Source organism: Pollicipes pollicipes, unplaced genomic scaffold (genome assembly GCF_011947565.3).
Source record: "Pollicipes pollicipes isolate AB1234 unplaced genomic scaffold, Ppol_2.1 Scaffold_56;HRSCAF=61_pilon_pilon_pilon, whole genome shotgun sequence".
NCBI classification, from domain to species: Eukaryota; Metazoa; Arthropoda; class Thecostraca; order Pollicipedomorpha; family Pollicipedidae; genus Pollicipes; species Pollicipes pollicipes.
This window is the reverse complement of record NW_023596737.1, coordinates 277,387-304,319: the sequence shown is the minus strand read 5'-3', so window position 1 is coordinate 304,319 and position 26,933 is coordinate 277,387. Positions and strand designations below refer to the sequence as shown.

The window sequence follows — 26,933 nt, the reverse complement described above, 5'->3', positions numbered from 1 at the left end:
TTGTTTGCATACATGGATTCAAGCAGTCATAGCCTGCATTCCTAAGTCTTAAAAATCACGTAAAAATGGAACACTACCGTGACCGATTTCCAACTGGTCCAGGCCTGTCCTGGGCTGACTCCCAGCGCCAGGGACCATTGCATGCATGCATCGCCGGTAGCCACGCGATCTGTGCCTGAACGGCACCATACATGGAACGTGCCGAACGCGCGCCGCTCACCCCGCCACGCTAGCTGGGCGTGGTCGGCCTCGAGGTGTGCCCCGCACCACACGACCACCTGGAGATGGGTTGCGAATTTGCGCGCGTTGAAGTTGGATTGCAACATCGCGCGACCAAACCGACTGTGTGTCTAAAATACTGGCATTATTTTACGTGTATTAGATCGTTCGATATACATCATTTAGCGCAGCATGTCATCGATGCGTTCGTGCCAGAACTACACCGACGCGCCAGAAAAAAATATAATGAAGCACTACGACAGTGGGGGCTAGCGACCTAGGAACGGCATACATGTCAGCAATGCAAATTGACCATTAAAAAAAACGTAAGTCACTCTCCCTGTAACCAGCCTCATACAATGTCGCAAAGTTCCAAACCTATGCAGCAGCGTCGGCTACAACCGTCCTGCAACCAGCGCTGCACTTCCGCCGGTCAACACGGCGACACCTGCTCAATCGCCCGTCCCGCGGACGTTGCCACGAGCGCGCCCGCTGCCAGTACCCCCGGCCCACAGCCGACGCCCTTACAGCCCCGCCCCACGCGGAACGGCTCTGCGGCCCGGACCGGGGCGTTGCACGGCGCGCGGCGGCTCTACGCGACGCCGTCCGGCGCGTCCGCGTCCGCCGCGTCCTCCTCCAGCACGTCCAGCGCCCTCTTCAGGTGCGCGCGCCGGATGTGCGTGCGCATGTTGCCGCGTTGCGCGAACCGGTGCTCGCAGAACGGACAGTCGAACGGCCGGTCGCCCTCGTGCGTGCGCCGGTGCGCCACCAGCGCGTTCTTCTGTGTGAAGCGGCGGTCGCAGTGGGTGCACTGGAAGGGACGCTCGCCGGTGTGCGTGCGCACGTGGCGCGCCAGCAGCGACGGCTTGCTGAACACGGCCGGGCAGGCGAAGCAGGCGTGCGCGCCGCTGCCGGCCGCCGGCTGCAGACCGTGCGTGCGCAGGTGGCGCGCCAGCTGCTTCTCACGTCGGAACGAGCGCGGACACTCGGAGCAGGTGAACTCGCCCTCGACCAGCGCGTCCGCCACCACCGCCTGCAGCTGGCGCGTGCTCTGTCGTCCGCTCACCGCCGGAGGCTGCGGCGGGGGCGGCGGCGGCGGCGGAGGCGGCGGAGGGGGTGGAGGTGGCGGCGGCAGCGCCGGCGCCGGTGCCTCGAAGGCAGCCCCGGCGCCCGGCTGCAGCGCCTCTACGCCGACAATGCGACCTTCGGCGTCGATCTGCAGCTGGACACGCAGCTCGGTGTCGCCGGACGGCGCCTGGTCGCCGGGCGCCGACAGCACCAGCTGCAGCTGCTGCGCCAGCGCCGGCTCCAGCTGCAGCGCCGCGCCGCCGTCGGCCGGTGGCGGCAGCTGCGGCTCGGCCGCCGCCAGCACGTCACCATCGCCGGCCTCCAGCTCCTTTAGCATACCCTGCAACACACCATGGCACGGCTGAAGATGGCCACCGAAGATCAGCTGGTGGCACAGTGCCACAAGGACGGAGCGAAGAACCACGGGAGACATCAACAGACCAGGGTAAAAGAAAAAATGAAGCACACCACACGCAATATATTTTGCTGTTCCACACCACCATGGCAAATACATAGAGCCCGGCAAATACGACCGTGCCCAAAAACCGTCATATCCTTAAAAATATCCTCCCACGGGTTCACAAAAGGAACACATCCCGCCGACCCTGTTTAACCCGCGGCACCGCCCAGCTGCGATGGTCACCCAGATCTGTGCGTCCGACAGGTCAGACCGCCTCACCTGCAGTTGAAGCTTAAGAGGGTCGGCGGACGGTGCGGGGACGGTAGCGGCGGCGGCGGCGGCGGCGGCGGGAGCGGTAGCAGCAGCAGCGGCGGAGGCGGCGGCGACCGAGGCGGCAGTCCCGCCGCGACCGGGCCGCTCGTGGACAGCCATGTGGATGCGCCGGTGACCGGAGGTGCGGAACCAGCGGCGGCACACCTCGCACTGGTACGGCCGCGTGTCCGTGTGCAGGCGCGAGTGCACCTTCAGCGAGCACTTGGTGGCGAAGCGCGCCTTGCACACCAGACACTCGAAGTTGCGCTCACCCGTGTGCGTCTTCAGGTGGCCGAGCAGGGTCGACTTGACGGTGAAGCTGCCGCAGTCGGGGAGCCGGGGTCAGGGGCGGGTCGGTAGCCGACAACGGGGCGGGGGCGGGGGCGGGGGCGGGGCGGGGCGGGGGCGGGGCGGGGCGGGAGCGGGGCGAGGGCGCACGTCGGAACCGGCGGTGACGTCTGTCCCAAAGAGGTGTCCCGCGGACCTGACACCTCCTCTGCGCTCGCGACAAGCAACACCTGGCAGTCAAACGGGGCGGAGTCCTGCAGTGGCAGTATTTTGCTATCTGCCACACGCATGTTAGGAGCAGCTCGTTAGCCAGGGCTTTCCACATTGCTGTCGAACACATCGGTCAGCAGTCGCCGACGGCGGAGCCCGTGCCAACCAGCCCCGTCCGTGGCCAGGGCGGAGGCGCCGGAGCCGCTGCCGGCCCGCTGCGCCGCTCAAGCTCTCACCGTTTGAAGCAGAGCTCGCACAGGTAGGGCTTCTCGCCGGTGTGGATGCGCATGTGGCGCACCAGGTCGGAGGGCTTGCGGAACGTCTTGCTGCAGGTCTCGCAGCTGTGCTTCAGGCCCTCCGTGCTCTCCGGCTCCGAGCGCTGGGACCGCGCGCACGCGTCAGGCCCAGGGTCAGCACCAGAGGGGGTGCCGGGCACTCACCGACACACGGCAGTGTACAAAGTGCGGCATGATCGCTGCCCGACGTTCCTCTGATATCCTAGCAGGTCGACCGTTCTACAGATCGACTGCCCCATCGCACTTGGGGATTGGACAACGCATCTTTCACTCTCACGCAATCACTACGAATTAATCACCCGCTGCTCAAATCGATGTGGCGTTCACAATGCATTAACTGTTGCGTCCCCACAGTTCGCGTGGCGCGATACCACGTCCAGGCGTCGCGTAACGGAGTCCAGGCGTCGCATAATGGATCTGCACCGCGTGAATACTTGCTATGGAGATCTCGCGTCTTGGACCGCTGCTGACGTCGACGCGAATCCGCTATCTGGTAATGACAGCGCAAGAAATATCGGCAAATACTGAGCATGGCCCGATGATTCTGATAAGCTCGCGCGCCGGCCCTCGTCAGCCGTTAGCGGCGGAGCCCCCCTCCTCCCCCCCCCCCCCCCTGCCAGCTCACCTGGGTCGGCCCGTTCTGCATCTTCTCGACGGCCGACTGGATGAGGCAGGTCTCCGAGTGTGAGCGGCCGGCCGTCAGCGGCTGCTCGGCCAGCCGCGCCGTCACCTTGTCACTCAGCCGGATCACCGACTGCAACGGCGCGCGCGCGTCAGCCGCCGTCTCCGAGACGCCGCCGCCGCCGAGCCCGGCCACCGACCCATGGACGGACGCACGGCCGGGCCTCGCCGATCGACACTGTGCAGCAGTCACAGGACACGGTACGGCAGGAAGTCACATGGTACCGGTCCGATCGCCGACCGAAGCATTGGAGAAAATCACACACCACCCGGGCAGTGTACAGAGGACCACGTTCTGTAGCCGGATGCGGGGGTGCAGACAAACCGCCGGTACACCCAGCCGACGGTTCCTCTCTCCAGCGGGCGACCCACTCACCTTGGCCTTGCTCTTGCCGCGGCCGTGCTCGCGCGCCACGTGCTTCCGCAGCGCCGTCGGCGTGAGGAAGCGACTGCTGCACCGCTGGCAGGCGTGACCGCCCGTCTCCGGCTGCGTGCGCTGAGGTGGAGGAGGGGGCGGCGGCGGTGGCGGCGGCGGCGGGGGAGGCGGCGGTGGCGGCGGCGGGGGAGGAGGAGGCGGTGGCGGCGGCGGATCGTGCGTGACACTGTGCTCGGCCAGCTGCTCGGCCGTGCTGAACACGATCAGACAGCGGTCGCAGAGGTGGGCCGCGGCGGCCGCCGGCTGGAACTCCACCGCGTGGCTCGCCTCATGCGTCTGCGGACACGGACGGGTCAGGTCACGCCGGTCGGTGACCGAGATGGGCGGCCCGGTCGCAGGGGCGCGCTGCATAGAGCATAGAGCACGCAATCCAGGGATGGAGCCCGTCCAGGGCGTAGCTCATTAACCCGCGGGACATTCGCGCGTACCAAGGTCACCAAATGCGAGGGTCCACCCCACGGCATCACGACCGTCGCCGCTCGGATCCTGCACTGTCCCGCAATGCATGGTCGGGCTCTCCAGACCGCCTGATTCCGCGTTGCCAAACCACACGGCACCCGTCCACCACATGGCGCTCACTCCAAGCAGTCAGTCGCGCCCGTCGACGCCATACCCATCAGCCATATCCGCCCCGGCCAGACGCCACGCCTGCGGGCCCGGGGGCCGACGCGGCACACTCCCGGCGCCCGGCGCGCTCCGGAGACACCGCCCACCCGCGCTCACCGCCAGTGCCAGCTGCGTGTTGAACAGCTGCTTGCAGACGCGGCAGCGGTGGATCAGCGGCTGTGAGAGCGACGGGTCCTGAAACGGAGCGACGCGTCAGGCGGCCGCGGCGGCGCCAGCTGCACGCGTTCCTTCACAGGAGGCTGTGCGGCAACACCCACCACACGTGTATGCCGACATGCGCTGCTACCCGGCAGCGCACGCCGGCCGTTCCAAAGTGACCAACATCACCTGGACACGAGGCAGTGTTTGTCAATGGTGTAGCGTACCCGTATGCCATGCCCGCTCGTAGTGACGTCCAGTCATGACTGCTCCATCAGCACTTGTGTCTATGTTGGTGCTGCGCCAGTTACGATGAGCGGACCTCACCCGAACCACACGCACGGTTGGTCCGGACACCTCACTCCGTCTAATATATCGCGGCAGGCCGCCGGCCGGCCCACCCACGCCCGGCGCCGGCCGGGCCGAGCCCAGCGGCGGAGCCCGCCCGCACCTGCAGCAGCACGTTGTCGGAGTCCATCTCGAGGATCATCTGGCCGTCCTGCTCGTTGCGCAGGCGCAGCACCTCGTCTTCGGAGTCGGGCTCGGCCTCGACAGCGGTGGCCGCCGCCCGGTCCACGGCCGCCCGGCAGCCGCGCTCCTCCGCACCTAGCGCTGCAGGGCAGACGGCGCTCAGGTGACGTCACACGGTGCTCAAGTGACGTCACCGAAGACGCGCTCACGCGTCTTCAGCCGGCGCGCGCTCGCAGAGGCGAAGAGTCTTGCATAGTTCACAGTCACACTCCTTAACCCTCGTGGTTGGCGGGTGGCGGAGGGTCGCCCGCGCCCAGTGGTCACGCCCTCAGTGGCGAGGCGACAATGCTCCCGCACAGTGATGTGAAGGTTGTACCAGCGCTAACGACCGATTGCTCTCACTATATAATCAAATTATCCTATGTCTGGTTTAACGAGCGTTACCAGCTTTCCCCTTCCACTTGAAGCAGTCGCTCATCGCCAGCGTCTGTGACGCTTTCTCCCAAACCGGCCCACCTGCGCGCAGTCTAACACGGCCCCACCCCGCGCGCGGCCGGTCCGACCAGAGCGGCGCGGCGCGACGCGGCGCGCGGTACCTGGTGACTCGTCGGCGGCGATGGCGGCGATGTTGGCCAGCATCAGTCGGTGCTCCGCCGACATGTCGGCCTTGACCTGCGACAGGCCGGCCGCCAGTTCCGAGGCAGGGAACAGCTGCTGCTTCAGCGCCGTCTCCAGCTGAGCCAGGCCGTCCTGCGCGCGTGAGCACCGCCGCCGGCCGTCAGTGCACCGTACACGCTCTCACGTCCAACTACGCACTGGCTGGTAGCTGTTTTCCACGCCCCTTGTGTGAAGCGCCAGCGACTGCATCGGTCATATAGTTGACACGCCGAACGAACCAAGCTGCCCCAGCGTTCGGGCGATAGACAGTTGACCTGGGACTGTACTCTGCGACGCCACACTGATAAGATTTACGAGCCGCTCATCTCGCGTGCAAACACAGATGCCGACGAACACCGGTTGAAACAGCGCCATTGACCACACGTCAATGGGCGCATCGGATCCGCTCGGCGGTCCAGTCCAGTCTCAGTTCCAGTCCCAGTCACAGTCCCAGTTCAGACCTGTGAGACGGGCCGGGTGCCGTGGTCGCCGCCGATGGTGACGGTGCCCGAGGCGTCCGCCGTCAGCGGGGGCAGCTCCGGAGCCGCCAGCTCGCCTGCCGGCCGCGCGCCGACGCGTCACCACAGGGACGGCGCGACAACGCAGGTGGCGTACGCAGCGGCGCCGGGCCGGTGAGGAGATCGCCGGTCACAGGGCCGCGCGTCACTCACGGGGACGCCCAAACAGCCGACAGCACGGCGACATGGCTTGTCGGGATAGCTCGCAGTACCTCACGACATTCATGAGACACACACACAACACACACACACAGCAGCGGGAGGCGGCGAGCACGGCGCGGCGGAAGGAGGGTGTACGGCACGCCCGCCGCAGCCGGTGGCTGCCGGCCCACCAGGCGTGGCGCGCGGCGCCGGCGGCGGCGGCCACTCACATTGCACCATCTGGCCGTGCTCGTCCAGGATGACGCTGACGTTCTGCGCGCGCGTGGTGTAGGCGGCGTCCGACAGCAGCGGCTCCTCCTCAGGCGTCATCAGGTCCGTGAACAGGCCGCCCGACAGCTGGTTTTGCTGCAGACAAAGGCGATGAGCCGGCCTGAGCTCGCCGCCACCGACACAGACGGACAATCTATCCGCAGTCGAGCAATCCAGCCACAGCTGATTGGCCAGACAACGACCCCGCTGTTGCAGCCACCCGATCTGTCAGTGAGGCTGGATAAGCTTGGCTGCTAATGACGAGAGGGCCTCCTCGCTAGGTAATGGCCGTTGATAACTTTACCTGGTGCAGGCGCGCGGACAGCCCTAGTCACTGACTGCGGCCGCTGAGCGACAGCCGTGTATGTCGGTGATAGGGTAAATACCTCCCGTACTTGCATATCAATGCCGAACAATCACCCCTACCTATTGTTGACCACTAAACAACCTTATCTGATGCTGATAACTTAACTATCACAGCCAATGACAGCCGAACGACGATCTACGACCTTCAGGTTACGAGACTCACTTTCTCGCATAACCGAATATTCCACGCACAGACCGCCACCCTGAAACACGTCTTCAAAGCTGGAGGACAGGGGCGCCTTGAAGCGCGGCGCCCGCGCCCTGCCGCCGTCCCCCGCCGGGGGCTCACCAGAACGTTGCTGTTGGCTATCTCGAACTTGTGACAGCGCGTGTGCTTCTTGCAGATCATGCGGGTCTTGAAGCGGCGCTGGCAGTACGGGCACATGTACGGCCGCTCCTGCGCACGGGACCACACGATCAGGGCGCGTGTTTTCGTGCTAGCCGGTCGGAAGGAATCGGTTATGTGAACCCAGCATCCCTTCACACAGCTCGATGTATGGTAAGTCCTCAATACGATCCGTAGCCGCCTCTCATTTGTCTCGCAAGCGTCATGATGACCGATAATTTTTCAAACCGTCCCCAGAGCAAAACTTGCGATCTGTTTGCGACGCGGCCACTCGTGAAACAATCTGTTGAGAGCATTGGGAGATCGCGAAGTGGGGCTACCAATGGTGTCAACCTGAACGAGACTCCCACAACTTCTAGTCTTCAAGACCTGCACAAGAATACGTTGAGAATTTACGCCCGCAAGGAAAACGATGTGGTTCCTAAACTCCATACAATTACTATTCTGCCGAATATGCATGTCATCACTACAACTACATTCGCCCTACCCGTAACAATATGCAGCGACTATTCTGCTCACTCTGCATCCTACCTCTTACTCCTCGATTTCCTTGCATATGTAGTTGTCATTCTATCAATCATACATACTATTACGCAACGCGCACACATATCCTGTGTCGGCCAGAGGGCGTGAGCCGCGGGCGGGGGCGGCCCTACTTTACCTGGGTAGTGGGTGGTCATGTGTCGGGTCATGCTGCTCTTGGTGGTGAAGGCGTGCGAGCAGATGGGGCACTTGAAGAGGCGCGCGCCAGTATGCGTCCGCAAATGTGTGGCCAGCACGCTGGACGTCATGAAGCTCCTGTCGACAGAGCCGTTGGCGCACGTCAACACGGCGCCGCCCGGCAGCCAGCGGACGGGTCAGAAGCGCACGGGCAGATCAGGCGCCCCGCGGCGATTACGTAGCAGTGTACGTAGCAGGTGCAGCTTACCGCCCGTCTTGTGTGCGGAATACACGTCTAAACGGCATCCCACTGTGATGATGATGCTTGGGATTTTAGGCTGCGCCGACTGCGATAGTCATTTCGCCCCACAGTTGTTACGTGCCTAAGGCAGCGTATAGGCAACTTAACATCCTGTCAGCTAGAAAACAGTTGTCAACAGCTGACCTGCAGCCGCACATGCATTAAAATGCCAATTTCACGGGAGACGTCACTGAGCACCAACAGAGCTCAGTCCGAGTGAAACCCTGGGTCAGCAGGAGTGATCCTGACTAACGATCCGCCAACGACCCAGGGGACAGGGGTCGGGTCGGTCGGGGTCGTCGGAGCGTCACTGACTTGTTGCACATGGGGCAGTGGTGCGGTTTCTCGCCCGTGTGCCAGCGCATGTGCTGCTTCAGGTGGGAGACCTTCTTGAAGGCGGCGCGACACTGGGTGCACCGGTGCGGCCGGTCCGGCGCCTCGTCGCCCTCGGGGATCTCAATACGTCGCGGACGGTCCACCTGCACCATACCTGACCAACACACACCGTACGGGGCTGTTAGGAACAGGCGGAGCGGCGCAGAGCCACCACACGGCCCACGCACGGCGTTTCTTGCAATAGCAGCCGCGGAGGGCAAATGGAGCTGAACGGTTGCACGGTTGCTGAACGGCTCACCACCAGGCTAAATCAACGGTATCGGTATCGCGCACCACGTGTCGTGTATGTTGCACACACGCGTCACCGCCGCACGCAAACCAGGCATCTGTCCCGTTTTGGCTGAGAGTGTGGAAGCTCTCTACGCGGCCCCCGAGCGTCCGGCTAGACTCCGGAGCTGACGCCGAGACCGGCGCGCGCCGCGGCCGGCCGCCAGCCGCCGGCGCCAGCTGCCTCACCGCTGCTGGTGATGAGGATGGGCGGCTGTAGTCGCACCTCCGGCCCACTGTCCGGCGACGCCCTCTTCCTCTCGTCAGCGTCGTCACCGTCGTCACCTGCCGCACGAGGACCGTCAGCACCGACGCCGCCGCTCGCGCAGGTGACGTCACATAGGTCGCTGAGTGGCTGCTCGATGGACAGAGCCAGCGACCAAACGCTACGCACACCGGTAGCCAGGCTCTAGTAGCCCTCTTTCAATGCACGGTTGTGAGGGTCAAGCCTGCAAGACATCCCGGCGCGCGGCACAATGCCGATAGACTTCATCTGGGTACCATCGCAATAATTCAAAAAGACACACTGCAGCACAGTGAACAAAAACGGTGTTGCATGCCCAAGCTTTCCCTGCATCCAGCCAAAATTAACTATCCGCTTCGACGTACTATTTTAACTGCTAGCCACCCATACATTTGCCGTGTACCCACTGTCCCAACTAAGCCGACAAAGCCGTCGTATCGCGAGATGTGGCACGTCTGGTAACCCTGAGCCAGGCACCATCAGCCGGTGCAGCGGCGCGGCCGGCTTCCCCCCCCCCCCTCGCTCACGTGTAGCGTCGGTGCGGGTCCGTCGGTGGGCCGCCTCGTGCGCCTGAATCTGGCCCAGCGTGCGGCACTGCTTCTCACAGTACTGGCAGTGGTACGGCTTGGCGCCCGTGTGCAGCCTGCAACGGCCGGCCGTCAGACGCCGGCGCCGCGACACACCACCGCCCGCCGGCCCGCTGCCGCGCGGTCGGAACGGACCCGGCCGGCCGGCGACACAAGCACTGCAGCTGATGGTCAGGAGCCACCTGCTCAGACAGCTGACACGTCGACCCGTGCCGTCCGCCACGCTATGACTGGGTCCGTGTGGCCGACGGCCTAGAGCGACACCCCAACTCACTGCGATGGCCACCAATAGCGCTCCCAGTGGTGTGGTACACAGCCCGCTCTCCGCCGAACCGAAGTGACAAAAACCCCGCTGAACTGCGGGAGACCTCTGGCCCCCTTTGCCAGCAAACTGGACCGGCCACGACAGCCTTTTGATCGACCTCCACCAGACCAGATATCAATAATGACGAGGTGGAGCTGGACCCAGCACTAGCCAGGGGTGACTCCAGGGCAGCTGCTATCACTGACCTCAGGTGGACCTTGAGCACGCCGGCGGTGGAGAACTTTTTGTGGCAGATGGGGCAGCTGGCCAGCTTGATTCCGCGGTGGGCACGCAGGTGCGACTCCAGACCGGAGCGGACAGTGAACTGGCGGAAGCACTGCGGACACTGCCGGCCGGCCACGAGGCGTCAGTCAATCTCGGGGACGCCGCCGGCCCGGCACGCCGCCCGGCCCGGCGCCAGCGCCACATACAACCGTCCGTCGGGGACTCGGTCACCAATTCGTCACCCGTGGGGACGTGGGGACGGGCAACCACGGGGAGGACTTGGCTCGGTCCACGCGCACAGTTGAGGGAAACAGAAGCAAGTTACTGGTCATGACCTAAATGCGTTAAATTCCAATCAAACAATGGGCGCCGGGGATGCATCTAACGTCACTCAGAACACCAAAGACCGCAACAGCTGCCGCATAATCCTCAGCAAGAACTCAGTCGGCTGACACTCACCCGGAACGGCTTGTCCTTGGTGTGGATGCGCAGGTGGCGCACCAAGTCGTACGGCTTGCGGAACTCCTTGGCGCAGAACAGACACTGGAACCAGCGCAGCCGGCCCTCGTAGCGCACACGCACCAGATGCTTGCGCTCGCGGCCCTGCACCATCTTGTCCACGACGGTGATGATTGCCGGTCGCTTGTCGCGTGTGGGCTCTCCGGCGCGCGGCGGCGGCACCGGCGGCGGTACCGGCGGCAGCGGCGGCGGTGGCGGCGGCGGCGGCGGGTCGGTGCGCTGCGGAGCCGCCGCCTTCGGGCCTGGCGCCGCCTGCACGGCGCTGTCGGGCGGCGCGCCGCCGTCCGCGGCCGCCGCCGCCTCGCCCGCACCCTCGGCCGCCGGCAGCACGCAGTCGGGCACGACGCCGGAGCGCGCGATCTCCTGGATCTGCGCCTGGATGCGGTCGCGCGCCGCAGCGTTGCCGGCCGAGTAGTCGAGCAGCTGGCGGACCAGGTCGCGCAGCGCGTCGGCGCTCATCCCGGTGTTGCTCGGCGGATCGTGCATCTTGCTGATGTGACTGCCGAGCACGCCGCTGGTGGCGAAGCCGCAGCCGCAGTGCTCGCACTTGAAGATCCGCTCGCGCGCCTCGCTCAGGTTGTGTACGCGGCGCACGTGGTTGCGCAGGTTGCCGCGCTGCGCGAAGAACATCTTGCAGATGGTGCACTGGTAGGGCCGGATCTTGCCGTGCTTCGACTCGCGGTGGATCTTGAGCGCACTCTTCTGGTTGAAGGCGCGGTCGCAGATTTCGCACTGGGGGGTGCGGCGGGGACGTGTTACTGGGGAGGGGAGTGTAGCGGGGGCACGTTAGAGTAGCGCTCCCTTCAAATGAGCCTGGACCTAGAGTAGCGCTCCCTGCAACTGAGCCTGGACAAGCCAGTCGATGCCAAACGAAAAACACGTATGTTTTGGACGCCAGCTGTACGTCTGGCCACCAATGAAGCCACCTTGTGAGGTGGTGCGGATGGCGTTGCCGGCTGCTCGAGCGCTCCGCGAAGCTGCCTTGCTACGCCAGTGCTTCCACCCGAGGCCAGCCAATCGCAGCCCAGAGAGCCGTCTCACCTTGAACGGCTTCTCGCCGGTGTGGATCAGCTGGTGGCGGCGCAGCAGGCCCGGCTTGGCGAACGACTTCTGGCAGATCTGGCAGCGCGTGCTGGGCCGCGAGCTCGGCTTAGTCCGTCGCCGCTGCTGCTGCAGCTTCAGTATGGACCGGATCTGCGGGAGGGGCGCCAGCCGGCCGTCACACACCCGCCGGTCCACGTACAGCCCCCGGGACCGCGCTACCGATGTAGGGCAGCATTGGACGACAGCTGGTCAAAGTTCTCACTTCGGCAGCGTGTTCGGTTGATTTCAGGACGCAGGCCACTGCTTTAGTCGTTAGCCATAGTCACCATCTCTCACGCCGATCATAGCAGAGAACACAGAAACACGGCGTGCGCTGGGCAGGGGTCAGGAGCTATGTCACGTGTGTAAACCAGGCACCGGCCGGGGCGCGGCAGCCCGGCCCACGCCACAAACGTCGCCCATCACAGGGGACGACAGTGACTGCACTTCCGACGCCGTTTCCGGACGCCGCCATGCCTGCCGCGTGGAAGCATACGACACCGTATACTATCCCGCGTCTGCTTTACCCCACAGCCACCGCGAGGCAGTCACCGTCCTTCCGAGTCACGCGGGCCACGCCCGGTCGTCAGCGGCCGGACCCGACCGCCGGCTGCCAGCAGCCACCACTGACCGTCTGATGCTCCTTGTGGTGGTCCAGCAGCTCCCTGTTCGTGGCGAACACCAGCTTGCACTGTGTGCACGTGCGCTTGATGTTGGACGGCTTCAGCACGTTGTCGCCGCCGGCCGGGTCGGCGCCGAGCTCGGCGTCGGCGTCGGCGTCGGCGACGGTGCCGGGGCCCGACTCGGCCGCGTGGCCGGCCTCGCCGGCGGGCGCCGTGACGACCAGCTCCAGGTTCACGGCGGCCGGCGCCGTGTGCACTGGCAGGTGTTTGTCCAGCAGTACCTGCGGCGGACATCCGGCCGGCGGGTCAGCTGTGCGCCGCTGGCGACCTCGCGGCGCGTGACGGCCGGCATCGCCCCCCACATGGAGGGCCCGCTGTTGCCACCACGACCGCTACGGCCCGCTGTCACAGTCTCAACACCGGCGACCCAGGGTCATCACGCCCAACACACGTGGCCTGCAGAGCTCACTCCCAAGGCAGGTGAGCTGTAGCCAGTACTCCCAAACACAGACGACCCACTGTCATCACTTCCAACACAGATGACCTGTACTCATCACTCCTAAGAGTTGACCCGTTATCACTACTGCCGCCGCGGATGAACTGTTGTCACTACTCTCGACGAAGAACTGGAGGACATCAGGTGATTCTCAACTCTTCACTGAAGGCATAAGCTTAGAAACCCCACGGGCACGAACTGATAGGTTGAGCGATGCTAACAAGCAGCCACAACATCGAACAGATGATCCTCTCAGGTTGGCAAAGAGTGCCCTCCGCGCTGATCGACGACCCAGAAAACATCAGTCATTCTGCTACCCCAGTAGCCCGTCCCCATTCTACCAAACAATCTTCTAACCTCTTCCAAGAACAGCAGGCCAAACCGAAAGTGCAATGAAATCATCTGGCCACCTCAAAGCCCAACCTGGCAATCGCTAACCTAATCGCTAATCGCAACCGCTAGTTACATCCTCCACCCCCATCCCCGCCCCTCGTAGAAGTGGCAACGTGATACGCGACGCCAACAACCCCGTGCCGACACGGCAGGCTTCCACTTCGGTCGAAACACCGCACACGGTAGCGCCGCCGCCGACAGACCTGAGTGGGGAACTCGTGCTGGCACTGCGGGCAGACAATCGCCTCGTCCACCTCGTGCAGGGCCAGGTGGGCGCGCAGCGAGGCCACGCGCCGGAAGGCCCGGCCGCAGTCCGGGCAGGGCGTTGGGTCGGCCGCGTGGCTCACGGCGTGCAGCTCCCAGTTCTTCTGCGGGGCACCGGGCGGCAGCGGCGCGTCAAAGGCGGCGTGTCAGGGGCGGCGCGTCAGGGGCGACGTGTCAGGGACGGCGTGCCAGGGCAGCGCATCAGGGGCGGCGTGTCAGGGGCAGCGTGTCAGGGGCAGCGTGTCAGGGGCAGCGTGTCAGGGGTGGCGTGTCGGGGCGGTGTGTCAGGCACGACGCTCGCGACGTCCGACGACCACGGCGTCACAGACTTCGGGAGGGCCTCGCCGTTTTAGGTGAACAAACCGCAGGCAGGTAACCTACTTTACCCTCGTGTTCATCTACGAAGATGTCGACTTCAGGCGCACGTCACGAATATGCCCAATTACATCCACAGGTGCACACAACATCAGATGGGGTTCGAACAGCCAAACGTGTAAGTGGCACGAGGGGGAACGGCCGCACTGACCTGGAAGTTGAAAGCCTCTGGACATTTATCACACTTGAATGGTTTCTCATAGTCGTGGGACTTGATGTGGTTGAGGTAGCGTTTCCAGATATTGAGCGTTTTTCCGCACTTCTGACAGCGCCAAGGGGCCTGAAACGGTGCGGGTTGCTGTCAAGACCTCTGCAGTACACCACAAATGGCTGCACACGTTGTCATACAATCGAGTAAACACACTGTCAATATGGTACAAAAATGCAAAATGCCATCACCCTCAAAAATGCAAGGCATTACCTGATGGCCATACAGAATCCCCATCCTTGGCACTTAACTGGTGTACAATGTTGCCAAGTGATAACACAGATGTCAGCTGCTGGTGTGCTCCAGCTGTCGGCAGGCACACTGCCCAGCTGACCCAGTCCGTCGGCCTCGACACACTCATACCAACATACCACTCGGCATCCCAACAGATGGCGCGACTCCCAGCCTCCGTGGGCGATGTGGTAGCGCAGACGTGCGCCGGGACAACTAATGTAGCAGGATGCTACCACTGCCCGAGTCAGGGGCCGACGCGGAATAACATATACGGGCAGTACGGATACCCATAAACTCCGTAAAAAAGTATCCGAGACGTATCGGGTGGGAGCATGGCCATGACGCCAAATACTTTACAGGACTGCAGTGCGGGCCCCCGCCCCACCACGCGGTGTTCCCGCCACACTGGCCCGAGCCCGTCGTGCCGGGGCGGGCGGTCCCAGCGGCGTCGCCGGCCGTGGGCACTAGAGGCGGCCGGCGCTCCGTACCGGTCCAGGCGGCTCCGGGTCCGGCTCGAAGGGGAAGAGTCGCGGCACGCGGCGCCGGGCGCGCGCCGGCGGCGGCGGGCTCTGCTCCTGCCCCAGGCCGGGCGTGTCTGCCAGCAGTGACTCCACCGACGGCAGCGCCTCCGAGACCGGCTCCAGTGCCGCCGACACCGGCCCCAGCGCCTCCGACACCAGCGCCTCCGAGACCGGCCCCAGCGCCGCCGACACCGGCTCCAGCGACTCGGGCACCTGCTCCAGCACCTGACAGAACAGCAGACCGGGTGACAGCGCCAGCTCTAACTCCCGCTGCAATAGTCGAACCAGTAGCAATACAAGTAGCAGCTCAGTGTCTGACACTACAGCAAAGCAGACTACACCAGCTTCGGCGCTGGCCAGTCATCGGCGCCGAACCAACCCAGCCCCAACACGCGGCGAAGCAGCAACGCACTTGCTCGGCCACACCCACATGGTGCCGCACCAGACCCCATCACGCGTGTGTGAGAGCCCTGCCGCGGACCCGTCAACGCGAGCGGAGCCGCCGCGAGCGCGCCCCAGCCGGCCGCATCACCAGGAGGAGGGAGAGGGGAGGACGAGACGCCGCCGCCCGCCGGCAGCAGCCTCCTCACCTGTATGGGCGCTGGCTGGCCATCGTGCTCGGCCTCCGGGTCGGCCGAGAAGATGCCGTGCGCCATGATGTCGGGCCCGAGCGCGCCGCCGCTGGAGAGCACTACCTGGCCACCCATCTGGTTCAGGAAGGCCATCTGTGGGCGGCGGGGAGAAACGCTGCGTGAGGGCGGGCGTTCGCCAGCCCGCTGGCTAACTGCTACCAGAGTGCAAAAACAAGGGATTAAAGCATCATGTTTGGAATAGTTGTCGGAGCGAAACATAGTGGGGGCTCCCCTGAGTGCATGCAGGCTCCACAATTATTATCCCAGATATCATCAGGTATGCCTGTGCATCTAAACAGGTCAACACTTATGTACATGGGCAATAATTCACAGAAAGTGAAGAAAAAAGCAATATCCCAGCACAAACCTGACATGTGCAACAACACTGGCACTGATCAAATCTGGTCACAAAAGGGAGTGAAAACTCATAACCACAGGACTATTTGCCACCTACTTCCCAGTGGCATGCAACAACCTGTCAACACATGCCACATTCAAAACATTGCTGGATCTTTCAGCTGTGACTTACGGCATCCAGTAGTACTGTAGAGCCATCTTCCAGCTGTTTGAGGACATAGCTGCCCTCTGCTGGCACCACACTGATTGGCATTCCCACAGCTGATGCAGTTCCATCATCATTCACTGCCAATTGCATAGATAATGTTACAAGGATGAACTACACCATCTTTTACAGAGCAATATGACAACATATTTCCAAAGCCTTCAATATGTATATATATATATATATATATATATATATATATATATATATATATATATATACATATAATCCCTCCAACAGCCATCCAAACACTGCTGTTTGGAAGTAGGGTGCAAACATGTTTATCTAAATCACATAGATGCTCATTATGCATGTGGCAAACATGTCATAAATGGCTGGGATATTATCTGCTTGAGGCAGTTCGGGGACCCAGAACATGGGGACAGCTATGAACATACTAAACTAACAAAACATCATGCTGGGGCATCAATGTCCTCATCACTGAAAAATCCAGATAATAATTTGGGCTGTTTGGGCTCACTTACCATGCATTATGACACACCTTATACTGACATCAGATAATACTGGGGCCAGCCCCACCCAGGGTGTCTAAGGGGGTTCTCTGGGTCCTGACATCCTTGGAGCACTTATACTGATGTAGGCACTTCCAAAAAGGAGTTGGGACCATGCAATATTCTGAAAGCAAGATGGAAATAAAGTGTACTTACCATTAATCTGAAAAGTGTTAGCATTTGCTAGGTCTTCTGCCGACAATGTCATGATGTTCTCCATGATTGCAGTTGACTGACTGATCTGGAACCAGTGCAGAATATTTCAATGAAATGATTTCATTGTGTGCATATTCAACAATTCACTAAACAAAAACAAAACATACACAAACCAATCAATGCCAATTTTATCAACACCATACATGACAATGCACCTGCTTAACTTTTCAAGACTTGGATGTACTAGGCTCTAAATCATGTTGGTCCCAGAACAAATGGATATTTTGATTCCAATGAATGTTTCCATCATCACCAATTTTGAACAAGTGAAATACTGACACTTGCATGCCTTGCCAAATGTTTCACCACCATAGACCAAAACAATGTCATGAATGAAAGCACTATGACTATCCTCTCCTCTCAAAGCACCCACACTAATTTCTCAATTTGTTATCATTACTGTGATTTGGACAGGTTTGTTCAGGCACAAAATGAGATGTCAAATGAATCAGGAAAGCTTGTCACAGTTTATCATATAACTGGAAGATAACTTGTCTGCCTTAAGGTATTACAATGCTCTTAAAAGTGATGCCTCTAATCTTAACAGAATGTCAAAATCCCTCATGACTATGCTGGAATGCAGAGTATCTGAACATACTAGTCCTGTGAATCAGGTCAGCTTTCATTACATGCAGATTGAAATGATACAACTGTGTTTTCTTAAACAAACAGGCAGCAGGTGATTTAGCTAATTTTTTAGCCCAAACAGACAGGTGACAATGTAATTTATTATGTACTAAAGTTGTTAATGCCTCATCTAAATATTGTTATATAACATTGCTTTTTATGAGAAGTATTGCAGTTTGATGACTGGAAAATATTCTTAAGTACCTAACCATATGTGCAATTTTTACAAATCCTCCACATGCAACATATTTTTCAAAAAGGTGTTATCTTTAGTGCAGGTGCTGGTGCAGCAATGTGCTTGGAGTTCCATGCACCTGCAATATACAATTTTCATGAAAGAGTGTGGAATGTTTCCATGTAATAAAATAGAAAATAAAAGAGAGCACAACTTTAGGCTGAAGGTATATCAGCATTAGTGCACAATACCAATACTACCATTAATGTGACAGAAAATGCAGAATATTCAGCACCAATATATGGAATAGCATGGTATCAAATGCTGGTATGGAATAATGGAATAATGATGGAATTAATGATGTGGAATTCTAAAAAAACAGAATTTGTATTGATATTTGCTAATTGCTAACAAGTTTACAACACAACCAGATTGAGTTCTTTTCTATCAAAACCACCTATTTTACATTTTAATAAATATATGTATATGAATATTTCTACAGGTAATCAGTGGTAGAGAGGGCAGAGACCTATGCAATTTAGCACTCTAGACATGTCACATGCATATTGTTCCTTTATCATTCTTTTGCCATGCTTCTTCCATTGGTATAATACAGAACTTAGCACAATTAACAGCAAAAAACAAGATGAGTGACTCCTTAAAGGCAGCCTGCCTTGTCAGCATGCCCTAAAACACTAATTACCATCAAGGCCATCCTGCAACAATCAGTCCACATGGCCAGATATTTACACTATATAAGTGCACTAAACCTTGCACTCATATGTACCCAACTCTGGCCAAGCCACCCTGGATTCCCACACCATCTCTAAATGGCAAATATTTTTGGACTATTTCTTTCCTGATGCTAGCTTAGCAGATTACTATTACTTGAAACACAATCACACCATGTGCTGAGATTGGTGTCAACCAATTTGGAGTGATGAGATTGGTGAGATCAAAGAACTCTAAACCTTCACGTTTACAATGTAAATACACTGAGATTGTTGCCGCAGTGCCACTGCTACACTCAACACATCTTGCATGATGCATATGATTAGCATTTTACCTGAGGTATCACAGCTGGTGCAATGTCTCATCATTAAAAATGACAAAATTATACATGTTTAACTGTTCACAAAAACTCTTTAATAGGACGCTGGACTGGCCAGGTGAGGTGTTGCCTGCTGCCTATTGGGGCCCAATTTCAAAAAGAAATGAGCAATATTACTTGCAAAGCATACTACACACTGTTTGTGTAATTTGCATAATACTGACCTAAGGGAGGCTTAAGTCACATTTACAACAAAATCCAAAGGCCTCCATAACTACGTCAGTAGATGCCTAACTTACGCATGGATTTTAGTTTTTCAGTTTGGGAAGTATATCACTGATTCTGACTATCGTCGCTCTTGTCAATGTCCTTGTACCCCATGGAACTATACTTCGTGCAAAAGGCTTCTGAAACATGGCATACCATCTCTGATCAACTGGAGAGTTTATGCACACCTCATACACGGATGCTATGACGATCCCTACCTCGAACCTTTGCTCCCACCCACTCTCAGCTCGCATACGTTCTGCAGACCCAGGTCCGCACACCATGCAAGGAAAGCCAAACAAACATAAGTGCGGCAGAATTGTAGACAGACCATTTGGTGCTCGACCATCAAATACGATGAAATAGGATGTCAGTCAAATACACGGCTAGAAATTGCAATACACTTTCACAGCTACTGAAACAGCTAAAAAGAGGGTTAGTTTAATTAAAAAATTTTCATTTGACGTACTCTAAACACAAAATAATTCATTTCTGCACGCCAGTAGCGCAGTTTAGCTATCGAGCAGTGGTGTAATTATGTTGGAGCCTCGTTATCGCGCCTGATTTCGCGCTGGATGCTCAGTAAAGCGATTACAAGGAAACATCTTTGGTCAGGTGGCCAGCAGAGGGTAAGTTCCGTTTCTTAGCCCGTTTCATAAAAAATCATGGGTATATCTGGTGAGTGTATGCCAAAATCCAGGGAACTCAAAGCACTGCAATAAAACCACTTTAATGCTTTTTGGCGTTTCGGCGTTTGGCGTTTGGCGGGTGAACACCAATGCATAGCAGGAATGCTTGCCTTGCTACTTACTTGCACCGCCCTTGTGGTTGGAACGTTTCATGATGGTAATTATTGATGTGTATCTGCGCGTGTGCGTACGTTTGCATATATGCACGTGTACATATATGCAAACGATGAACGATCTACCAGAGCAAGTGCGAAGCGTGGTCAAGATGTTTGCGGATGACACCAAGGTCTACTGTCGTGTCCCGAGACCCCTGACTCACTCACCTCTGCAGGCTGACCTCGACGCCCTGGCCAAGTGGTCAAAGGAGTGGCTGCTCCCCTTTAGTGCAGCAAAGTGCAAAATAATGCACATCGGGAACTGCAACCCGAGGCTGACGTACTTCTTGGACGGTGCCGAAATCGCGGTCGAGTCCACCGAAAAGGACCTCGGGATCTTCGTGGATTACCGGCTCCAGTTCCACGTGCAGACCGCGGAAGCGATCTCCAAGGCCAACCAGATGCTGGCGGTCGTGAGGCGGTCTTTTGCCAATATCGATGCTCGCACCTTGCCATTGCTTTTTAAGCTCTTAGTACGTCCGTACTTAGAGTATGGCAACGTTATCTGGGGCCCGTTCGGCAAACTGGACCAAAAACGGCTGGAACGAGTTCAGCGACGAGCTACCCGGCTTGTCTATGAAGTGAGGCGCCAGCCATACCCTGAGAGGCTCAGACTCCTTCAGCTGCCCTCACTGTACTATCGTCGTCGCAGGGGAGACATGGTAACAGTGTACCAGCTATTTCATGGAGGCATGTCGCTATCGGAAGAGGAGTTCCTGACAAGGCACAACTCGGAGGTGACGAGAGGACACCAATGGAAGCTCAGAAAACCTCGAGCTAGGACTCTCGTCCGTCGCAACTCGTTCAGCACGCGGGTTGTCAACGACTGGAACGCTCTTCCGCACCCGGTCGTGTCGTCGACCTCAGTTGAACAGTTCAAGGCTAGGCTTGATACGCACTGGGCTGACATCATGTACGACGTCCCACGCTGAATATTCCCATAATTTGAGACTGCTTGGTTACCGGACCGGGAGCCTGACGAGACCGGGACCTACAGGCCTAGTGGCCTTTTACAATTCCCGATCACCATAAGGTAAGGTAAGGCACATGAGTGTGCGTCCGTGTGCATTTTGGTATGCGCTTGTGAGTGTATGGCCGTGTCTAAATAAAGGACCGTTTCTGACCCGACCGTTATATTGCATTTTTGAAGATAGGTAGTGACCCATCCAGGCCATGTTACGTCACGTCTTTATTGCAGAATAATGTTCTCAGCCCCCTCTGCTGCTTGTTTGATAGTGCCTTGCTGATGGTTGTCTCTTCTCAGATGTGCTCCAACATTGTGTGCTGAATAAATGAAAAGCTGATCAGAGTGTTCGCTGATCTATGTTGGCGTCCATAACTTGCAAGGCTCCCGAGAGAGATGGAAGCCGTCAAGAGCGCGATCGATGGGTGTCGATACGTCGACGACCTTGACTGCGTTCCTCACCAGTCACAACAGCAGTCATCGGGCGCCCCCAAGCCAGGCACTCGCAAGCTCCAGAGACCTGTCATCCCTGCAGGAAGCAGCTGCACTGACTGGAGGTATTTCATCACCCGATGTGAGCAATACCGCGGCGCTGCTGGACTGGCGTGCACCGACGTCTCCATTTATCTTCGGCAATACTGTAAGGCCGCACTGCGCAGACCTCACACGAGCTGCTGGCGGGAGCCTGGCCTCACAGCCCGAGGGGACGCACTCGCTGCTTTCAAACAGCTGACTGTGAGGGAGGAGAACGCAACGGTCGCCCGAGTCTCCCTGTCAAACATGCGACAGGACCGCGGCGAGCCGGTTCGTGGGCTCGGCGCCCATCTGAGAGGACAGGCAGGCGTCTGTCGGTTCTCAGTCCAGCGCTCCAGCTGCCGTCCGGACGTTGACTGCACCGGCGATGTATTCCGAGATACCCTCACTCGTGGCATCGCCGATCACGACATGCGATGGGACATCCTGGGCGCAGAAAATCAGTGGAGGCCCCTGGAAGACGTGTTCCACCTCGCCGAGGCGGAGTAATCAGGCAAACATTCCGCCTTTCAGCTACACGACTGCCAAGCCACCACTCTGGCGTCCGTTAGCAGTTGCCGCAGACAGAAGAAGGAAAGACGAAGGTCCAACTGTCACCAAAACCTCCAGGACCTCAGGACCAGCTGTCAGAACCCTGTGGATACTGCGGCAACCTCGGCTACGGTTAACACGCCCCCTTCCCCCCCCCCCCCCCGTCCTGAGGCCACGGCAGCGAGAGTGTCCAGCGTACGGACAGACATGCCGTCACTGTGGCGAGGACCACTACACCGAGTGCGTATGCCGGGTCAAAAGGCGGGACTCACGGCCGCCCCGCCTCCGCCTCACCCCAATCAGTCCAACGGACTGGAAAACGACACTGGCGCCATCTTCAACGCCACCTGTTCGACTACCTATAAGTCATTTGAAGGGCTGAACTTGATCGTTATCGGGCATCACGTGTACGGCGACATGGCCGAAAAGTGTATATCTCGCCGTTCCATGCCTCAACCCACCGCAGAACTGGCAGCCGAGACGGCGAGTGAGGACTACCAGGCGCTGGCTGTCGACCCCACACCGCGCAACAGTAAGTCTCGCATACTCGCAGTGGCCGACACTGGCTGCCAAAGCTGCGTGACTGGCCCCAGCGCCCTCTAGGACATCGGCATCACCCACAAAGGCCTGATCCACGTCAAACTGCTAACCGCGGTAAACAACAAGACAGTCCTGCTCTTGGGAGCCGTCCTTCTGAGGCTGTCCGACACGAGCCAACAGAGTCGCCCCATTGCACCAGGCAAGAGGTCACAAACGAATCAGACAAGTTCTTCCTCAGCAGAGAGGCGTGCTCCGCCCTCGCCATCATCTCCCAGGACTTCCAGTCTTGAGGCGAGAAGCACCGCGGTTCATCCACACTCGCGACATCTCGCGACGCCACAGCACCGGACATCCTCGCCACGAGCGAAACATCGAACGCGCCGTGCGGCTGCCCTTGCCTTGAGCTCCCTCGGCCCCCTCCGCAGACCCCACCCATGGCTTCCTCCGACGCCAACCGTGTAAAACTGGAGCAGTACCTCAAAGATACCCACACAGCGAGTATTTTCAACGTATATCCCCACCAGCCCTTAGCCACCATACCAGCCCCTCTGTTGGCACTGATGGTAGACCCTGACTCGACTCCCGTCGCGCACCACACACCTCCCGGTGCTCCGGTACTGGCAGGCAGAGGAAAGGTCGGATTCGACCGCGACGTCTAGCTAGGGGCACTCGAGCCTGTCCCAATCGGTGGGCCTGCCACCTGGTGTCACTGCGTGGTAGTTACTGCCAAGATAGATGGCACACCCCGAAGTACCGTGGATCTCCAAGACCTGAACCAACATGCCACTCGGGAGGCCCACCACACCCAATCACCATTCCACCTAGCCAGGTCAGTACCCGTTAGCATGAAGAAAACAGTCCTAGGCTGTCGGTTACCAAAGTGCACTCCTGCGACGCGAAGACCGCCAGCCCACCACCTTTATAACACCGTGGGGCCGTTTACAACATCGGTATTGGGCCGCCCGCAAGGCTGCACTGCATCTGGAAATGGATACACACAGATATATGACGAGATTGTCGCCAACCTGCCCAGGAAGACCAACTGCATCGGCGATGTCCTTCTCCGGTCAGGCTCCATAGAAGAGTGTTTCAGGCAGACCGTCAAGTGGTTAGACGTATGTGGTCGTAACCGGATCACCCTAAACCCCACCAAACTCGCCCTCGCTCAAGACGGTATGGAGTCTGCGGGGTTCAACGTCACCCTGGAGAGCGTACGACCATGTGACCGCTTCACTCAGGCCATCTGGGACTTCCCGTCGCCGAGGGACATCACCGACATCCGCTCCTAGTAAACCTGGTATCCTACACCTTCAGGGTGGCAGAGAAAATGCGGCCTTCCGCGAGCTCCTGAAATCTAAGACCTCATTCTACTGGGAGCCCCAGCTCGACACCCTCTTCGAAGACTCCCAGAAGACTCCTTGTCAGTCACCATCAGCGAGATTGAGGAGGGTGTGAGAATCTTCGACTCACCTCGGACGACATTCCTCGCAACAGACTGGTCGAAGACGGGCGTGGACTTCTGACCCCTCCAAAAGCAATGTGTGTGCACTCAGCCTGTTCCATTCTGCTGCCATGACGGTTGGAAAACCGCTCTTGTGAGCAGCAGGTTTACCCACCCTACCCGATCCCGGTACGCGTCATTCAAGAACAACGCTGTGGCGATGGCTGTCGCCCTGGACAAGGCGCTGTGTTCCGTCCTAGGCTACAGTAACCTGATTATCGCTGCCGATCATATGCCGCTGATAAAAATATTCGGTGACCGGCCCCTGGAGGACACACCAAGCAAGCGACTCCACAGCCTTCGGGAGAAAAACCTGCGCCACCGCTTCAACATCATACATATCCCCGGTGTCAAACAGAGTTGTCATCCCTTCATCCCTCCGGTCAGACGTATTATCGGCACCACGGTCCGTCCACCGAGGCGTCACGTCCATGTCTCGAGCTGAAGCCTCTGACTTCTGGCCCGGGCTTGCCGGCGACATCGCCTCAACACGCGCTGTGTGTCTCCACCGCAACAGGATGGCCCCAGTATCAATTGTCTGCACCGCCGTTTCCTCTGGAATCTCCCGCCTAACCCTTCCAGTGCGTGTGCGCTGATTTCTTCCGCCATCGAGGGTGTCAACGCCTGGTGATCGCGGATCGTTATTCCAGCCTGCCAATTGTGGAAACAGCTGAGCCTCGGCAAGACTGGTCTCATCGATCTCATCGGCTGCCTCTGCCGCACCTTCGTCACATTCGGCATACCCGACGAGTTGGCTTCGGATGACGGCCCAGCACTCGCGTCGACCACCACTCGTTAGTTTTTCCTATCTGGGGAGTCCACCACAGAGTGTGGCCGGTGCCGTTCGCCCACAGCAGCTGTCGCACAGAAATCGGTGTCAAGACGATGAAAGGCCTCATCACTGACGACACCGCTCAGGACGGCGGCCTCGACACCGACGCCTTCCAGCGTGCCGTTCTTCAGTACCGAAACAGGCCTGATCGGGATACCAAGATGTCTCCGACAATGACTCGCTTCGGCTGCCCCATCCGGGATTCGTCCCGATGCCGCCCCCTCCCCCTCTCCCCCCTCCCCCCCCCCGACGGTACCACTCGCATGAGACGTGGCGCAGCTCACTGGCGTCTCGCGGAGATGCCCTCCGCAACAGGCATCAGAAGGGCGTGGAACGCTGGTCCGAAGATACGCGACGCCTACCACCACTGCAAGACGGAGATCTCGTTCGCATGCGGAATCAAGTTGGCGCATTTCCAAACAAGTGAACAAAACCGGCTCGGTCATCGAGGTCAGGCAATTCGACCAATACGTGATACGAGTCGGTGGCTTCGACAGGATGACCCTGCGGAGCCCCCGGTTCTTTCGCAAGCACGTCTCGGTGCGGCAGCCTCCACCGTGCCTCGACATCTTCTGCAGCCTCCGTACGTGTCTCCCATCTACCGACCGACCGGCTGCCCAAGTCATCGGCCATCTTCCCCACCTCTCAGCTGACTCCCGACCCCATGATGCCCGCGCCGTCGGTCCAGCCAGCCCCCGATCAGGCGCGTCCCTGACGACACCCGTCACCCGCCGCGGTCCAGCCAGTCCCCGATCAGGCGCGTCCCTGACGACACCCGTCACCGGCCGTCGGTCCAGCCAGTCCCCGATCAGGCGCGTCCCTGACGACACCCGTCACCGGCCGTCGGTCCAGCCAGCCCCCGATCAGGCGCGTCCCTGACGACACCCGTCACCCGCCGTCGGTTCAGCCAGCCCCCGATCAGGCGCGTCCCTGACGACATCCGTCACCCGCCGCGGTCCAGCCAGTCCCCGATCAGACGCTTCCCTGACGACACCCGTCACCCGCCGTCGGTCCAGCCAGTCCCCGATCAGGCGCTTCCCTGACGACACCCGTCACCCGCCGTCGGTCCAGCCAGTCCCCGATCAGGCGCGTCCCTGACGACACCCGTCACCCGCCGCGGTGCAGCCAGTCCCCGATCAGGCGCGTCCCTGACGACACCCGTCACCCGCCGCGGTGCAGCCAGTCCCCGATCAGGCGCGTCCCTGACGACACCCGTCACCCGCCGTGGTGCAGCATGATCGCCCCAAGCTCTTTCAGTACCCACCCCGCTTACACGCGCCGCCGACGACACCGGAGTGGCACCGGACGGCTCCATTTGAAGCCCTTCCGCAAATTCCGCATGAGACCAGCGACGCTGACTTTCACTCCCATCCCTCGCTGACAAGCGAGCATCTGTACTCCCCCTCCCCCCCCCCCCCCCCCGGGTCATCACACCCGAAGCGCCGACCAATCTGCTTCAACGATTGCATGAAAAACCTTTAGAAACTCGGGGTGGGAACGGGTAATGTTATCAGTCCTGCTCAGAGTCTAGTTATACCTATGGATGCTTTCGAATACCGTAACCCAGTTATACTACTCACGGCTCATATAAGTTTTAATGTTAAACAGCTCGGCCTAATGCCCATTAGCCGACCAAATTACAGCAAAACTACAAGTCCGACTTGGTTTTGAAATCTGGAGCAATTGATGCTCCCAAACACTCGGGTCGCGACCGTATTGACCTGTGACCTGTAGCCTGATGCCGGGATGGGCACGATCGGGAATATATGGGACAGTGGGACGATTGGGTGCTACTCGACGCTTCTCGATTCGCATTTTTCCATAAAAGGTCGTCATGCGCACAAGATGTTTCGTTCCGTTTTATGTATAGCAACAAACGAATAACAAGCGTGGCAACCAACGCAATTGAAATTGCTTCGGAAATCAGTAGTTACTTATTATATCTACAATATCATGAAACAGAAAACGAAGCAAAATAATGTGTCGTTTAAGCCAAGTTAT

At 59.0% G+C, this 26,933-nt stretch overlaps 2 protein-coding genes across 2 annotated transcripts; both read right to left on the bottom strand.

Moving 5' to 3' along the window:
- Nucleotides 1-344: 344 nt before the first annotated feature.
- LOC119102172 (zinc finger protein 182) lies at nt 345-3,439 on the bottom strand. The gene is made up of 5 exons (XM_037225523.1): nt 3,419-3,439; nt 2,734-2,876; nt 2,165-2,318; nt 1,186-1,252; nt 345-1,116 (listed from the first exon to the last, which is right to left on the bottom strand). The coding sequence occupies exons 1-5, from the start codon at nt 3,437-3,439 to the stop codon at nt 812-814; spliced, it is 690 nt and encodes a 229-aa protein (XP_037081418.1). The 3' UTR covers nt 345-811.
- A 101-nt stretch (nt 3,440-3,540) lies between these two features.
- Nucleotides 3,541-19,435, bottom strand: LOC119102171 (zinc finger protein 236). Its single transcript, XM_037225522.1, has 24 exons — nt 19,405-19,435; nt 17,007-17,091; nt 16,306-16,418; nt 15,735-15,869; nt 15,112-15,369; nt 14,333-14,461; nt 13,746-13,910; nt 12,662-12,934; nt 11,989-12,141; nt 11,259-11,679; nt 10,888-11,087; nt 10,410-10,549; nt 9,840-9,955; nt 9,258-9,353; nt 8,721-8,895; nt 8,101-8,242; nt 7,388-7,495; nt 6,693-6,828; nt 6,265-6,359; nt 5,743-5,896; nt 5,127-5,287; nt 4,634-4,711; nt 4,050-4,186; nt 3,541-3,547 (listed from the first exon to the last, which is right to left on the bottom strand). Exons 2-24 carry the CDS (start codon nt 17,068-17,070, stop codon nt 3,541-3,543), a joined length of 3,456 nt encoding a protein of 1,151 aa, XP_037081417.1. The 5' UTR covers nt 17,071-17,091; nt 19,405-19,435.
- Nucleotides 19,436-26,933: the final 7,498 nt, after the last annotated feature.

Bases quoted from the DNA above. Each gene is read 5' to 3' on its own strand.
- LOC119102172 (XM_037225523.1), bottom strand. From the start codon at position 3,439: ATGCAGAACGGGCCGACCCAG. The intron at 2,877-3,418 runs GTGAGCTGGCAG...GCGCGGTCCCAG, and splicing joins TGCAGAACGGGCCGACCCAG to CGCTCGGAGCCGGAGAGCAC. The intron at 2,319-2,733 runs GTGAGAGCTTGA...CGACTGCGGCAG, and splicing joins TGCGAGCTCTGCTTCAAACG to CTTCACCGTCAAGTCGACCC.
- LOC119102171 (XM_037225522.1), bottom strand. From the start codon at position 17,070: ATGGAGAACATCATGACATTGTCGGCAGAAGACCTAGCAAATGCTAAC. The intron at 9,956-10,409 runs GTCAGTGATAGC...CGGCCGTTGCAG, and splicing joins GTGCTCAAGGTCCACCTGAG to GCTGCACACGGGCGCCAAGC. The intron at 7,496-8,100 runs GTAGGGCCGCCC...TCCCGTGCGCAG, and splicing joins CCACCCACTACCCAGGTAAA to GAGCGGCCGTACATGTGCCC.